The sequence below is a fragment of the Mercenaria mercenaria genome, chromosome 11 (assembly GCF_021730395.1).
Source record: "Mercenaria mercenaria strain notata chromosome 11, MADL_Memer_1, whole genome shotgun sequence".
In the NCBI taxonomy this organism is placed as follows: Eukaryota; Metazoa; Mollusca; class Bivalvia; order Venerida; family Veneridae; genus Mercenaria; species Mercenaria mercenaria.
Genome location: NC_069371.1, coordinates 64,677,472 through 64,691,270, shown reverse-complemented (window position 1 = coordinate 64,691,270; position 13,799 = coordinate 64,677,472). Strand labels below are relative to the sequence as shown.

Genomic DNA, 13,799 nt, shown 5'->3' with positions numbered 1-13,799 from the left:
ATGGAGTACCGTGCATACTACTACATTAATTTAACAATATATTTAGACATTAAACACATTGTCTAAGCCTTATATATGTCACTGTCATTTTGTAACTAGATACTTGTTATTTCTCATTTTCTCCATGCAAAAATAATGTATAATTACCATCATGGAAATACAAAAGAATTCAGTTATTTTGTGGTGCGTCTTTAAAGTAACATGACAAACAACAGGCACTACTGACCTTGAATTGTTATAGGGAAATAATACAAGTATATATGACTCTCAAAATATACTAAATATTTAAAATTGAACCTCAAACAAGAGCTGTCACTATTAGTGACAAACGCCCCCGAAGTGTGCCCAAGAATGCTACAGTTGTCTGCGCAAAATTTGCCAAAATAATTTAGGTATGAATCATTTTGTGACCAGATTAAAAAAGTTCTCCAAAGATAACCTTGACATTGACCTTGGAGTTAGGGGTCTGGGTCTTCAGCACGACACATCAACTCATTATAGGGAATAATTGTGATAAGTAATTTTAACATCCACTGATGAATGTCAGAGTTATTGACCGGACAAGAAACATACAATGTTAACCTTTGACTTCTAAGTGTGACCTTGACCTTGAAGCTAGCGGTCTTGGCCTTGCGTCTGGCACGTCAAGAAATTTTACAAAGTTACGGTCGGACGGACGGACAGTGCGATTTTAATATGCCTACCTACGAGGGCATAAAATCAAAGAACTTACTGTAGTGTAAATAAAAAGTTATTTGCTGAAAAACTGTTTAAGGATGTAAAGGAGTTATTAATAAATAAATAAAAACCTAAAATTATCAAACGTTTTTGTTAAACTTCACGAAATAGATATATGCTCAATAACTTAATGATAACATGATATATTAAGCCGCATTGGCTATTGTGGGTTTAATTTGTGCACAAGTCAGTAGTGTACATGTATTTACAACATTACTTTGCACGGAATGTCACGGGTCGGGGTAGGTAGACTGGCTGTACTCATCACTATTGGCCAGTTTTTCAACTATTCAGTAATGACTTAACCCCCGAGTTAAGACTTGTTGGATATATTTAAAACGCTTAAGCCAGCACTGAATAATGGGGCACGAAAAAAGTTAACCTTACATTGGATTTTTCTACTTTAAGCGGTGTCAGCAATGGCTTATCTTTCTATTTTTATTTTAAACCTGGGGCATAGGTTGTTTAAGACAAAAATGGCGGCGGAATATGTAGACACGGATTTAAATTTCCAGCATGAAGTAATATACGGGACAGAGCAAACCCGTTCGTTATGTACGACGATTTGGACTTTTCGGACATATCTGCTACATCTGTTTTCGCTTTTGACATTTCATTCTTCCAGACTTCGTTTAGTTGCTTACAGGTTCTGAGGTTAACATTCGATCTAAAATGAATTACACAACAGATACAAAATCATGTCGATATCTTTTAATGTATATAATATATCAGCGAATTTCAAAATACAAAACTGTGTATTAAAATGTAACAGATTCAACTCTCCGCTTTTTACTTTATAAGACTTGCTTGGTTTGAACACGCTCCAACATATACGTACACGCATAAATGTATATGTGCATAGAAATATTTATATACGTGCACGAACAAATATGTAGATGAACATATATATGGATACGTCTCCTTTTAATGACGTGTGTATTTGTAAATTAATACGTGAACATATATATTTACAGGGGGCCTCCGTGGCCGAGTGGTTAAGGTCGCTGACTTCATATCACTTTCCTCTAATCGATGTGGGTTCGAGCCTCACTCGAGGCGTTGAATTCTTCATGTGAGGAAGCTATCCAGCTGGCTTACGGAAGGTCGGTGGTTCTACCCAGGTGCCCGCTCGTGATGAAATAATGCATGGAGGGGCACCTGTGGTCTTCCTCCACCATCAAAGCTGGAAAGTCGCCATATGACCTAAAATGGTGTCGGTGCGACATTAAACCCAACAAATATATATCGCAATTGCAGTTGATAATATAAAGGTACATTCTTATATATTATACAGGTGTAATTCAACGTCAATTAGTGAGGCGTGACTTATCCGCTATCCTCGGTATTTACCGCAGTATTGTTATGAGCTAAAAGTGCAGACACGCCTAAATGCATGAAGTTAGTCTATACACTTCACAAAAAATGTCCATGCAAGGCTATTTTTATGCACTTAAATGTACACATGTACCTGTAAATGCACAGTACCTATTAATTTACAAATGCATTCCTAATTACAAGAGTATATTGCACGTGTTTTGTACATGAAAGTCAATATATGTAGGAATAATGATAACAATAAAACAGTGGGCACAAAAGGAATGCTTGTAGTCTTACCTTGAATTAAACTCACTTTTCACCTTTTCCAAGCGAACATTTTTCTCATTTAGCACTAGTGCTTTTGTCTTTCAAGGTATCTTTGTATTTTTCGGCGATTTGAATTAGAACTTCTTTCTCAAAAGTTGTAAAATTTTGCGTACGTTTTGACATGGCCATGTAAAATCGTTTTTGTATATTTAAAAATACGGCGAGACGATCCGACGACTGTATCTACTGGTTCATAGTGAGTGACCTCAGCAAATATACCCGCCGAGTATTAGTAAACATCCGTTAGAAAACAAAGTTAAGCGATGACTTAACTAATACAGTTTTAAACCTTTCTTAGTGCTAGAGTTGAAAAACTGGCCAAATAACCCGGTGTTGACTCAAACTGTAGGGAATTTTAATGTACTTTAGTCAGATTGGGACATCGTTAGAACTAGTGTAAGCCGTGAAAATATTGATTTCACGAAATATACAAATACCCATGATGTCCAAACACGTAAATTGTGTTTTAGAGGTTAAGAGAATAAAATTATTAAACCCGTGACGTTAATATCATTAAAGTTGACCACGTGACATAATGGCATCGTTATAACTGGTATTAGCCGCAACAATATGAATTTCACACCATATACAATTATCTGTGATGCTGTGCCTAAGCTTAAGAGATTTAAACAATACAAGCACCTAAACTAGTAACAGAATATATATTTTCAATATATATATCGAGTGATGATAACGTCAAGGCTATCACGAGTTTTAATAGGTTTGTTTTTATTCAAAATGTGTACATATACTTTAATTTATATTTGAATTAAAGTTTACATTATATTTCATCAAACTTTATACGATTCCCTGAATTTAACGCATACATGGACAAAACCTGATGTCATTTTGTCACAACAGCCGCAGCAGCTTTAGAAATAGGATTATGGAGTTTTATATGTCATGAGAAACTCAAAATGTCTTCAGACAACTACTCAAAGAGATCAATAACTTACCAGATTACATCCGAAGTGAAGGAATTTTTTAAGAATTGCCAACAGTCATTGTGTATATGTGTAATAAATGTAAATATATCTAAACCACAACACTTTGCAAGCCGTAAAAGTATACATTAACAAAAAAGGAGAACTAATGTCAAAAACATATCGTCGGCAAAACTGTCAAAATTTTTATATTACTTATCATTATCTTTATCTCATTAGTTTTTACTTTTTTGAAATTTAGATTACTTGACTAAATCTATTTACTGAAGAAAAACGCTAGAAAGAGTCTTCAGCATGTCAAATTCAGGAAAGCGTAAATATCTCGGACATTTTACTTGACTTTTAGCTTAGGAAAATTTTAGTTTCACGAAAGAGTGTTCTCCCCTGACCTTTTGAATATATTACTAAAACCAATGACATCCTGTTATATAAATATGAAATTTATTGGATAGTTGTTCCAGAACTATTCTAACTTGTATACTTTTCGCTTTAGTTTTTTAACACTATAATAAACGTCACATGCACGAGATTCCGATGTTTTATAGGTTAGTCATTTGTCATATAATGCATGTTTATCATTTGATAAAGTTTTTTGTTCAAACCGGTTGTTGTACTGAAATAAAATTATTTATTTTATTTTACCGATTTCAGTTGCACATATGGCACAGTTTAAGTAATATGTTTTTCTTTATATTTGTTGAATCTGCGTTCTCCCTATCGTGTTAAACGGACTGACGTAATTTCATATCTAAAGGCTCATAATTCCTTTGTTTAGAATTCAACTGCTCATTTGTTTGGTTATGAACATAAAATATATTAATTTCTTGTTAAATCCATTAATTCTATGTTTTCGGTTATTGCCATGCAGCATAACTGAATTGTAATAAAAATTTAAGAGTTAAATCAAGGACATATCAATACGAAAGTTCCAAGGCGATACCCCACTTTGTTCCTCTATTTGTTTGTTTTTATTCTGTGTAAGTGTGTGTTGGTCGTGTGTGCGTGCGCGTGCTAGGATAAGGTTTGGGGAGGCTGCGTTTTGGGATATTTAACCTTGTTTCTATATTGATAAAAAGCAAATCAAACATAGCAACTGTGACTCAAATCAGAGTTTAACTAGACATGTTCGCTATACGTCCGTTGGATGTACTTTTATAATAAGTGAACCATGTTAAAGCGTTTCTCGGATAAAGTGAACACTTTTTATGTGACTTTTCAACTATTCCCAACAAGTTCCTTATAACCGAGTTATACTATAGTGCTGTTCTAACCCGAAATTATGCGTACTATTTGAACTGCTTTTCTTCTGAGATTTAACATGAAACTTAAAGCCTTATGGAACTTCACGGGAGTAAAGTAAATAAAATATACAGATGAAAAATAAAATAAGCGTCCTACATCTACAACCAGTATCAAAGACAAATCATTTTGGTTCATGTTTTGCTCGAAAGATATAACCATACAAGACATAATATTCCGTGCGGAAATGTAATGTCACGAAAACGGCCTAGAAACAGCTATTTTTATAATGTTAGTTCTACAATAAGACTCATATGAGTAAATTTGGTTAACAAATATGACATATACATACTCTCCGGACAGGAAACGTCATTTATTCATATTGACGTCTGAGTTTCATATCTGATGCGGGATGTTATTAATTTTTAAAGTGTGTCGTTGCGTTAATTAAGAAATAATATATCTCATTTTGTCATTTGTCGCTGAATAAAAGCATTGTTTGGATTACAGATGCGAAGGAATTATATCACGAGGGTGCATCCAAGTGATATAATAATGCGCATTTGAACGACAAACAATTATTTTATTCAAGACCAAATTACTAAATGAGATATATCATTTCGATTCTAATACGTTACCAAGAATTTTAAAGTACAGCCTTAACGATATCCACTAAATAGTTGCCTGTTTTCCGTTGGTTTCTTTTCAAGCGCGCCACTATGCTGTTTGACGCTATGACGTTATAATTGTGACGTCAAAAAAAATGAATTGTTGTATAATACACACAATTTTCAGCCTCATTTGTTTAATAGAAAACTGAATTGGGTCATGTTAGAATTTGTTTCATTTCCGTCAGTATTATCAATTCTGCTCAGGCAATAATAGTGTATTAGCTTTGCATCGAGAAATATGCGCTCGTTCTTTAGCGCAATATTATTGCACACCAAAAGTCGATACAAACCTTGTAGTCTAATTATCGTCGAAGCAGAAGCAGTTAAATGTCCATACAACAGGCAGCATTTAAAGACGATATTTGGGCAATGCTGCCTTCTCGGTGGTTACATCATCAAATTTCGGTTTCCGAATGTAAAGGCCCTTGATCCTGTTTTTTGTGACACCCCTACTTCAGTGACTTTCATTTCAGGCGTTTTGTCTTAATTCAATTGTCACAGATGACACTCCTCACCCGAGGATCGAGCTCATGACCCCGATTTTTTTTCAAAAAAACAACAACGAGTGCTTTTGTTATTTTTGAGGACCCATTACAAGAACTACGGTGTGGTTAAAACATAGAAAGATGTTTTCAACTAGAAACGTCATTTGAAACACTGAAACCTTATTTTAAATATTGCAAATAATGAATTATCCAAAGGCTTCTTAAATGATAAATATATCGTTAAATGTTAATTAAGCATTCATTTAAAGTCAAAGTGATGGAATATATATATATAACAACGAGTGGGTTCTATGAACATGTCCTATTTATTTTGAAAATTGTAAAATATATACATATGAACAGACAGGCTACATGTCTTTTTTATTGAAAAAAAAGTACGAGGGCACCTCATCTCTAAATCCGGCGCATATACATTTTGACAGAGCAGATATTTCAGTACATTTTTTGTTCGCTTTGCTTACAATGCCCTATTTGCAGCAATTATGCAGAAATTATAGCTGCTGAAGTATTTGGAACGGTGAACAGCCCAACAAAAATGCTATAAATTTGGTAAAATTGATATCTTATGAAAATGTACAAATGTAAAGGAGAAATTAACATCAAATGTTATGAATAAAAGTTCTATTTCACAAGTAGAGGTTCGCCAGAACAGTTTTGGATCCGCCCTGATTTTTTCAAAGCATTAATGGAAATGAACCAGATTAAATGTAGAGTCTCAATTATTCGTTTTATGGGTATGTAATCACTCATTACGCATACACAAAAACTGGTCATTCAACGAATTAACTCGACTGCTTCACAGCAATACAAATGTACATGTCTGCAATGCATATTATATTACTCACTTTTAACTCAACTATATCACGAACTCTGTAACAGTGTGCCGTTGTTTCTCTATGCTTACACATCACTGCATGCATCTCTGTGCCTTTATCAACGCTTCATAGTTACTAAGCGCTTTTCTTATCTTTGCTGAAGGTTGTATTGCCAAAGCAGAGCCCATCAGCGAACAATGATACCTAGAATACACAACGGAAAACTGTTTGATCATTTACTTTTTCTATATAAAACATTTTCAATTTCTTCATAATGATTTATACTTCAGTAACCGGTTTGCACTCCGCAGATGGCTTAAATTTAACGCAATATTCTGAGATGAATGACGAATATTTATCGCTGAGAAATTCGTTCCGACTCACGGATGTCCATTGCACTGAGCATTCGTACCAGAACTCGGATGTCCATTGCACTGAACATTGGTACCAGAACTCGGATGTCAGCACTCGGATGTCCACTGCACTGAACATTCGTACCAGAACTCGGATGTCCATTGCACTGATAGAGCATTCGTACCAGAACTCGGATGTCCATTGCACTGATAGAGCATTCGTACCAGACTGATATAAAAGAATTCCAAAGTGGCCATCCTATCACAAAATACTTCTAGAGTTACACATTTACTGAATGCCTTGGATGATGGATGGATCAAGCGTACTAATGTCTGTTGTCAAAGATGACGCTTTCAGGGCTCAGTCTGCCCAATTTTCTCAATATGTATGCAGAGTACATTAATATTTCAAGCACTGATAGTAATGAAGATGACAAATTGTCGACCAAATAAAGATCACAGTGAACCCAAATTATCCCTGTGTTTGTATTGTCATAAAAGTACTAAAACGTTTTGGAAACATAAATCTGTTCTGCACGTACGGATCAATTGTTTTCTTTCTTTACAACATACTTTGATTAAATTCTTCAGTACGTACACATGTTTTAGAACATTAGGCAAATGAAAAAAGATAGAGCCATGTGCTTGATTTTTTGCTGGTGAAAATTGAAATCACACTCAAGTTTACATAAAGGGATTCTGTGGGAAAATGACAATTTGATGACATTTTTACAAATACATGTAGATTTTATTCTATAATGTAGATTTTAATGAAACTTCTCATTTTTATAAATTAATATATGGTCTGTAATATGGTCAAATATAATGTATAGTTCCGTGTGGTTGTTTTTAATGATAAAAGAGAATTGCACATTTCAAGCTCATCTTGAGTCATTATTTAGAATTGTGTAACTTTTCAAACTTTTATTATCATATTTTTTCTCTAGACAGATAGTAACTTTGCCGTTTGAGTAATTCTACTCAAAAGTTGCAATGTATTCATAAAATGATTTTCGTTTACGCATGCCGACGAGTCCATGTTTTATTCTAAGTAATCCGGATAAATGACGTTACGCTTTATATATATCGTTTCGGTTTTTAAAAGCCAATGTCCATATTATTTTACTGAGATGTCAGAGAAAACATGAAAGGTTCATAACATTCACTGAAAGACGACCATTTTTTTAAGGTTTTACTATTGGATAAGTTGAGACGAATATATGACACTATAACTTTAAAATTTATGTGGGTAGGCCACTTCCATACTTAACAGTACATATATGTTTCAATATATAGAAGTTTTTTGTTTTGTTTTACATTATAGTAGTTGAGTTTGTATTGTACAAATAATAATTCAGATCACATAAAATGCTCGTGTTTGAATCATTGATAGAAGAGACGCTTGTTTATTTTCAAAAGTTGCAAATTTCTCCAATTAGAAAAAACAACTTTCTAAAGCAGCATTACGGTATCATTTAATATGACGAAAAACTATATGTCTTCCTTTCCATGTTTTTGATTTCCCGATTTACTTTTCCATTTGGAACGAACTCCCTTACACCCTTTATATATGCATACAACACAAACCCATAAACAAAACTATACATGCAAACAACAATGACTAAGACAAAACAAACACGAAACGCATCGGAGGATTAAAGGAACGCAATATCTATTTTCCTATCATCAGCCTCCTTTCTACACCTACTGTATTTTAGGGAGAACAATACCAATTTATTATTGGTGAAATAAATAAATTATTTGCTTACTCAGTTTGTTCATTATCCGCACTAACTTCGTGCCCATCTTTGGCAATAATGTAATACTGTTTTCCGACTTCTAATTTAGGATGGGGACAACTTGATTTCCAATAGAATATCAGCTCATCGTCTTTCTCGTACGCATAAGCACCTAATAGCAGAAAAACAGAAGTATACGAAATATAATAACAGCACTTTATTTTAAATTTAATAAGAATAGTCGTAAATGAGCCTTTACAACATAAGATAGCCTAATACTGTAAAATCATTTATTTCGGGGCATGAAATTCGTGTTTGGTCAAACGGCAATTCGTGGATATGATTCGTGGATTTTAACTTTTGACAGTAAATGATGGAATTTATTGTTCGTTGGATTAAATTTCGTGATTGACAAACCACGAAAGCACGACATTAGTCCCACGAATATTAATGATTTCACAGTAGATGTTTACACAATTTATGCTCTTCTATTTAAAGATTGTGATATTGATGTAATGACAAGTATTTTTTGTAGACAAGTGTATTGCAAGATAAAGGAAGACATAAGATTTTAATCATAATTATGTAGATACTGATGTCGATTTCATTTAACAGATTCATGGCAAAATATGCACTCTTTTGGCTACCTGATAAAAAGAAACCCAAAAGAGATTGTCTTACGTAACCTGACCTTCTTACTTTAAAGTACCGTAATGTTGAAAAACAACGCACTCAAATCATTAGGGTTACATAAAAAGCAGACGGTTTTATTTTCCATAAACTTTATACCAATTTATTTTAGCTCGATTGCGTTAAAATCTTGAAAGCTCATTTTAATCACTATCGAATCCGCCCCATGAACACAAAACAGAGCTGGTGTCATATAAGGTGTTTTGTAACCCTTACAGCCCCAGCTGCACTCGACACAACAAGCTATATACCTCTAGACCAATGCCTCGCTGCAGATGATTTAATAGGTTTATGAGAAAAAGAGGAAAAGATCATTGGCCTTATTTCCTGAAGTCTATGTAGGAAACGGCTTGTTTAACAAATATATAAATTACTTTATCATAATATGATATTATCTGTATATCCTATAATCTATTTTTGTAAAATTAAAATCTAACCTTGGTGAATATTTCTTTTAACAACTGCCCTGGCCATTGTGTTCTTGGTATCGATGTCTGGCCATACATGTTCCACCTCAACATAAACAGCTGTACAAAAGTAGGAATAAGTTTAGATACATTTCAACACTAAGTTACTGGTAAAAGGTTTGCTAAGGTTTAATTTGTATCGATATAGTACATGTACTTAAAGTTTTAAATTATGGAAAACAGTTAAACACTATTGTTCAGTGATTTTATGTTACATTTAAACCAAGTATAATATTAAAGTCTTAATCTGATCATTTTTAAGTATGTCGTTTAAGCGTTTCTGAAACATTTAATTTCCACGCAGATAGCCCTACCTATCTAGTCACTGATAGATACATAATCCCTATCTTATAATTGGGTTATTGCTAAAGGAACTTATTTGACTGTGAAACAGTTGTTAAACTGGTGTATAATGTATGACTTCAGAAAATGTTTTTAAGTCTAGTAAAGTAAATTCAGATCTAATATTGAATTCAGATATAATGTCATTTGTACCATATCACATATCATTTACAAAAACAAGAAAAATCTCTTCAGAATTTACCTTAAAAATTAACATTTCAATGGAACAACTTATCACCAAGTTTTTCACCATACAGTTAGTTCATTGTTCCTTCATCTGCATTCGTACAAGTGCATAGGTAAATGAAAGGTAGCATTATCATTTGTGTATTTGACTGATCTCTAATATGTCATTGATTGATCTCTAATACTATGTCTAATTTGTAAAATCTTAAAGCCAAAGTTAGCCAGCAGCACCTCTTACAAGATTTGACATTATACAGAGATTAATACTTTATATCCCTTTACCATAATTAGTTATTTTCCTGCAGATGTGCATAATGACTTGAGGGCCGGGCTGAAGGCCATTATTCACTTAGAGGAGAATTTTCTTATAACTGCACAGGCTAATCAAGCATTAATGTCTTTAATACCTATGTCTAATTCAACATTAATTTAGCATTAGGCAGGCAGCGAAACTTCGGACCTCAGGCTCCGATTTCACGAAAGTACTTAAGTACTTAAGTACGTTAATTTGCTCAACATTTTACTTTTCTCAAGCAAATTAACGTACTTAAGCCAATTAACAAAAGTTAGTATTTTCGTGAAATCGGAACCAGGTTGTTCGTCGGGTAATTATCCCATAACTGCGCAATGCATATGAATACAAAGAAAAATACACGATGAAGGAAATCTGTTTTACTGTTAGTGAGTGTTATAATATTGATACTGATATTCAACATAACCGCCACTGTTATGACTAAATAATACCGATCACACGCCGAAAAAAATATGTAGATTTCGTTACTATATATACATTTGTATTAACATGTGTATTAATGACCGCTAATGATAACTTATAACAACATTCTAGCTAACAGCATTTCAAGTGAACCTCTACCAACTTTGATATTCGTTACAAATATCCGACACATGAGTGAATGTTAAATATCACACCATGTGATTGACATCATATACACATGAGCGAATATTAAATAACACATCAGGTGACTGATGTCATGTATCATTATTACATGTTTTGCAGTTGAATTATTGAAATTTTACAGTGAAATATCTTTCACTGGTAAGAAACTATAAAATGGTAATTTTAGTCTTAACATGCAACAAAAGGAAAATGTGCTTGTTTTACATGTGAGATTAAAATATCTTCCACTCATGAACACTATATCTTATACTTTCACTCGTGCCTATGCCACTCGAGAAAATATTGCATCTGTTGTTTACTCGTGAAAGATCTTTCAATTTTACACTGAAACAAACAAACATCCCCTATGTCTTTTCTTTATCTGTTTGGCTGGTTCATTCAGGTTTCATCAGCACACTCAAGGTCGTACGTTGATTTTGTATTTTTAATGCATGCGATGGATGATAGGTGACCCTCCTGGCCTTAAAGGTAGTGTATGTGCCTTTGGAATCACAACTGATCCTCCGTACGACAGTTGGATCGGTTACTCGCATAAAAAGTTGACATCTCGTTGTTGAGATTTGTTATAATTATTCTTATAATGATGTGACAGTTATATTTTAGGCTGAACAGACTCAATCAAACCGAGTCTGCAATTTTCACTATTTGCCTTGTTCTCGGTGCCTCCGAGGGATCTACTTTCCAGATTTTATTTACTTCACAACAGCGGGTGTTAAGTGCTGTGTGGCGGCCGTAAAATGTCGCCCCGACTTCGTCTCAGTGTTGTTATATTTTCTGGTCCTTCGGGATTATTGATTTCAACTCATTTAGATTTGAAGATTGAATACTGCTTAAGCCGGTGCTAGAGGGCGTGGTCAGTGTTGCTTTTTCCATTACTGCCCATGAACAGACTCAATCAAACCGAGTCTGCAATTTTTACTATTTGCCTTGTTCTCGGTGTTTCCGAGGGATCTACTTTCCAGATTTTATTAGTTGTACTGCTTATTATCTTGAAAAATGATCACCTTCATTCTGAATTTCCAGGTTTTAGTTTTAGTCACTGAGAAAATTCTACATATGCGTAATCGCTAAACGACATTTCATGGGAGCATTTTCAGAGGGTGGTGTTTTTCAGAACAGATTATATTCATATATCTAACATAACATCACAATATCTTTTTTCATTTTTGTAACAAGACATGTTATACTAAATGGATATAAATGGTTTTTATATCATTGAAATGCTCTAAAGCACTGAAAATGAGGTCTCAACATTTAATCATTTATATGAAATAAAGAAGAAACTGAATTTGTATAATGAAACCTAGGGTAAACTGACCACGTCCTCTGATGGCCATGTGTTTTTTATGACAAAAAAATCTTTGTAGAAGGTCACACAAGGACAATGTGTGTGTGTAATTATTTTTAAACCGGGCCAGCAGTTTCACACAAGAACACTTTTTAGGTTCCTACTTTATATATACATGGAAATGTGACCACGCCCATTTGCTGTCATGTTTTATGACGAATCAAAATAATTTGAACAATCTTGGTAGAGGGTCACACAAGAACCAATTGTGTAAAATTATATTAAAATGGGTCAAGCAATTTCAAATAAAAAGATTTTTCAAAGTTTCCACTTTATATACACAGAAAAAGTGACCACGCCCCCCTGGCGGCCATTTTTTTTTATTTTTGACGAATGAGAATAATTTGAACAATCTTGGTAGAAAGTTACACAAGGACCATTTGTGTGAAAATATTTTAGAATCGGACCAGTGGTTTAGGAACATTTGTCGTTTGAAGATATGATTTTCTATTTTTAGTTCTGGCGGCCCCTATGGGCAACGAAGCGGAACCGTTGAAAAATTTTAGTAGAGGACCACCCAAGAAACACGCAGGCCATGTTTTATTCAATTACATTTCATGGTTTTTGAGGATATGTCGTTGAAAGAAATTCTTGACGACAGACGGACGGATGGACGCATGTACGCAAGCTCAACGGAGGATGAACACAGCGTGATAAAAATAGCTCACCATGAATATTTCTCAGATAGTAGTTATTCTGAATATACGATATGTATACAAACCATAGTTTGCCTTTTCTAGGTTGCATGTGTACTTTTTCAATTGCAGAGCTGGTTTTGGTAAATTCTTTCGTCTCGGGTTTCTCTGTATCATCTTAATCATTTTGGAAATCTCATTTTCCACTGGCTTAGAACACGTACCTTTAACAAATATATATCATTGTTGTTATGCACCTTTTATAGAAATAAACAAATTTTTAATGCACCGTTTTTCAAAAAAAAAGGTGTTATGCATCTTTTGCACATATAAAAAAATATTGATATGCATCTTTATACATTTTACCTTTAAAAAGGTCAATATGTAAATTTCTCAGCCTGGAAAAAATGATATCGACCGAGTCTTGAATATGGTACGATATCACCTTGTTATGACGTCAGACTTTTATTACGTCACTGTTGTGGGTTAATACGTGTCACTGGCTCCGCATGCGCGTCAATACGCCTTATCATTAATTTAATCGTATATCTAGGTTTAGACCA

At 33.9% G+C, this 13,799-nt stretch overlaps 1 protein-coding gene across 1 annotated transcript in view; it reads right to left on the bottom strand.

Moving 5' to 3' along the window:
- Nucleotides 1-6,028: 6,028 nt before the first annotated feature.
- Nucleotides 6,029-13,799, bottom strand: part of LOC123531058 (venom factor-like) — a 142,641-nt gene continuing 134,870 nt past the window's right edge. Inside the window, exons 38-41 of the mRNA XM_053517587.1 lie at nucleotides 13,323-13,460; nucleotides 9,777-9,866; nucleotides 8,680-8,821; nucleotides 6,029-6,761 (exon numbers count right to left, since the gene is read on the bottom strand). Of these exons, the coding sequence (XP_053373562.1) occupies nucleotides 6,650-6,761; nucleotides 8,680-8,821; nucleotides 9,777-9,866; nucleotides 13,323-13,460 (482 nt within the window). The 3' untranslated portion in view covers nucleotides 6,029-6,649. The remainder of the gene's footprint in view (nucleotides 6,762-8,679; nucleotides 8,822-9,776; nucleotides 9,867-13,322; nucleotides 13,461-13,799) is intronic.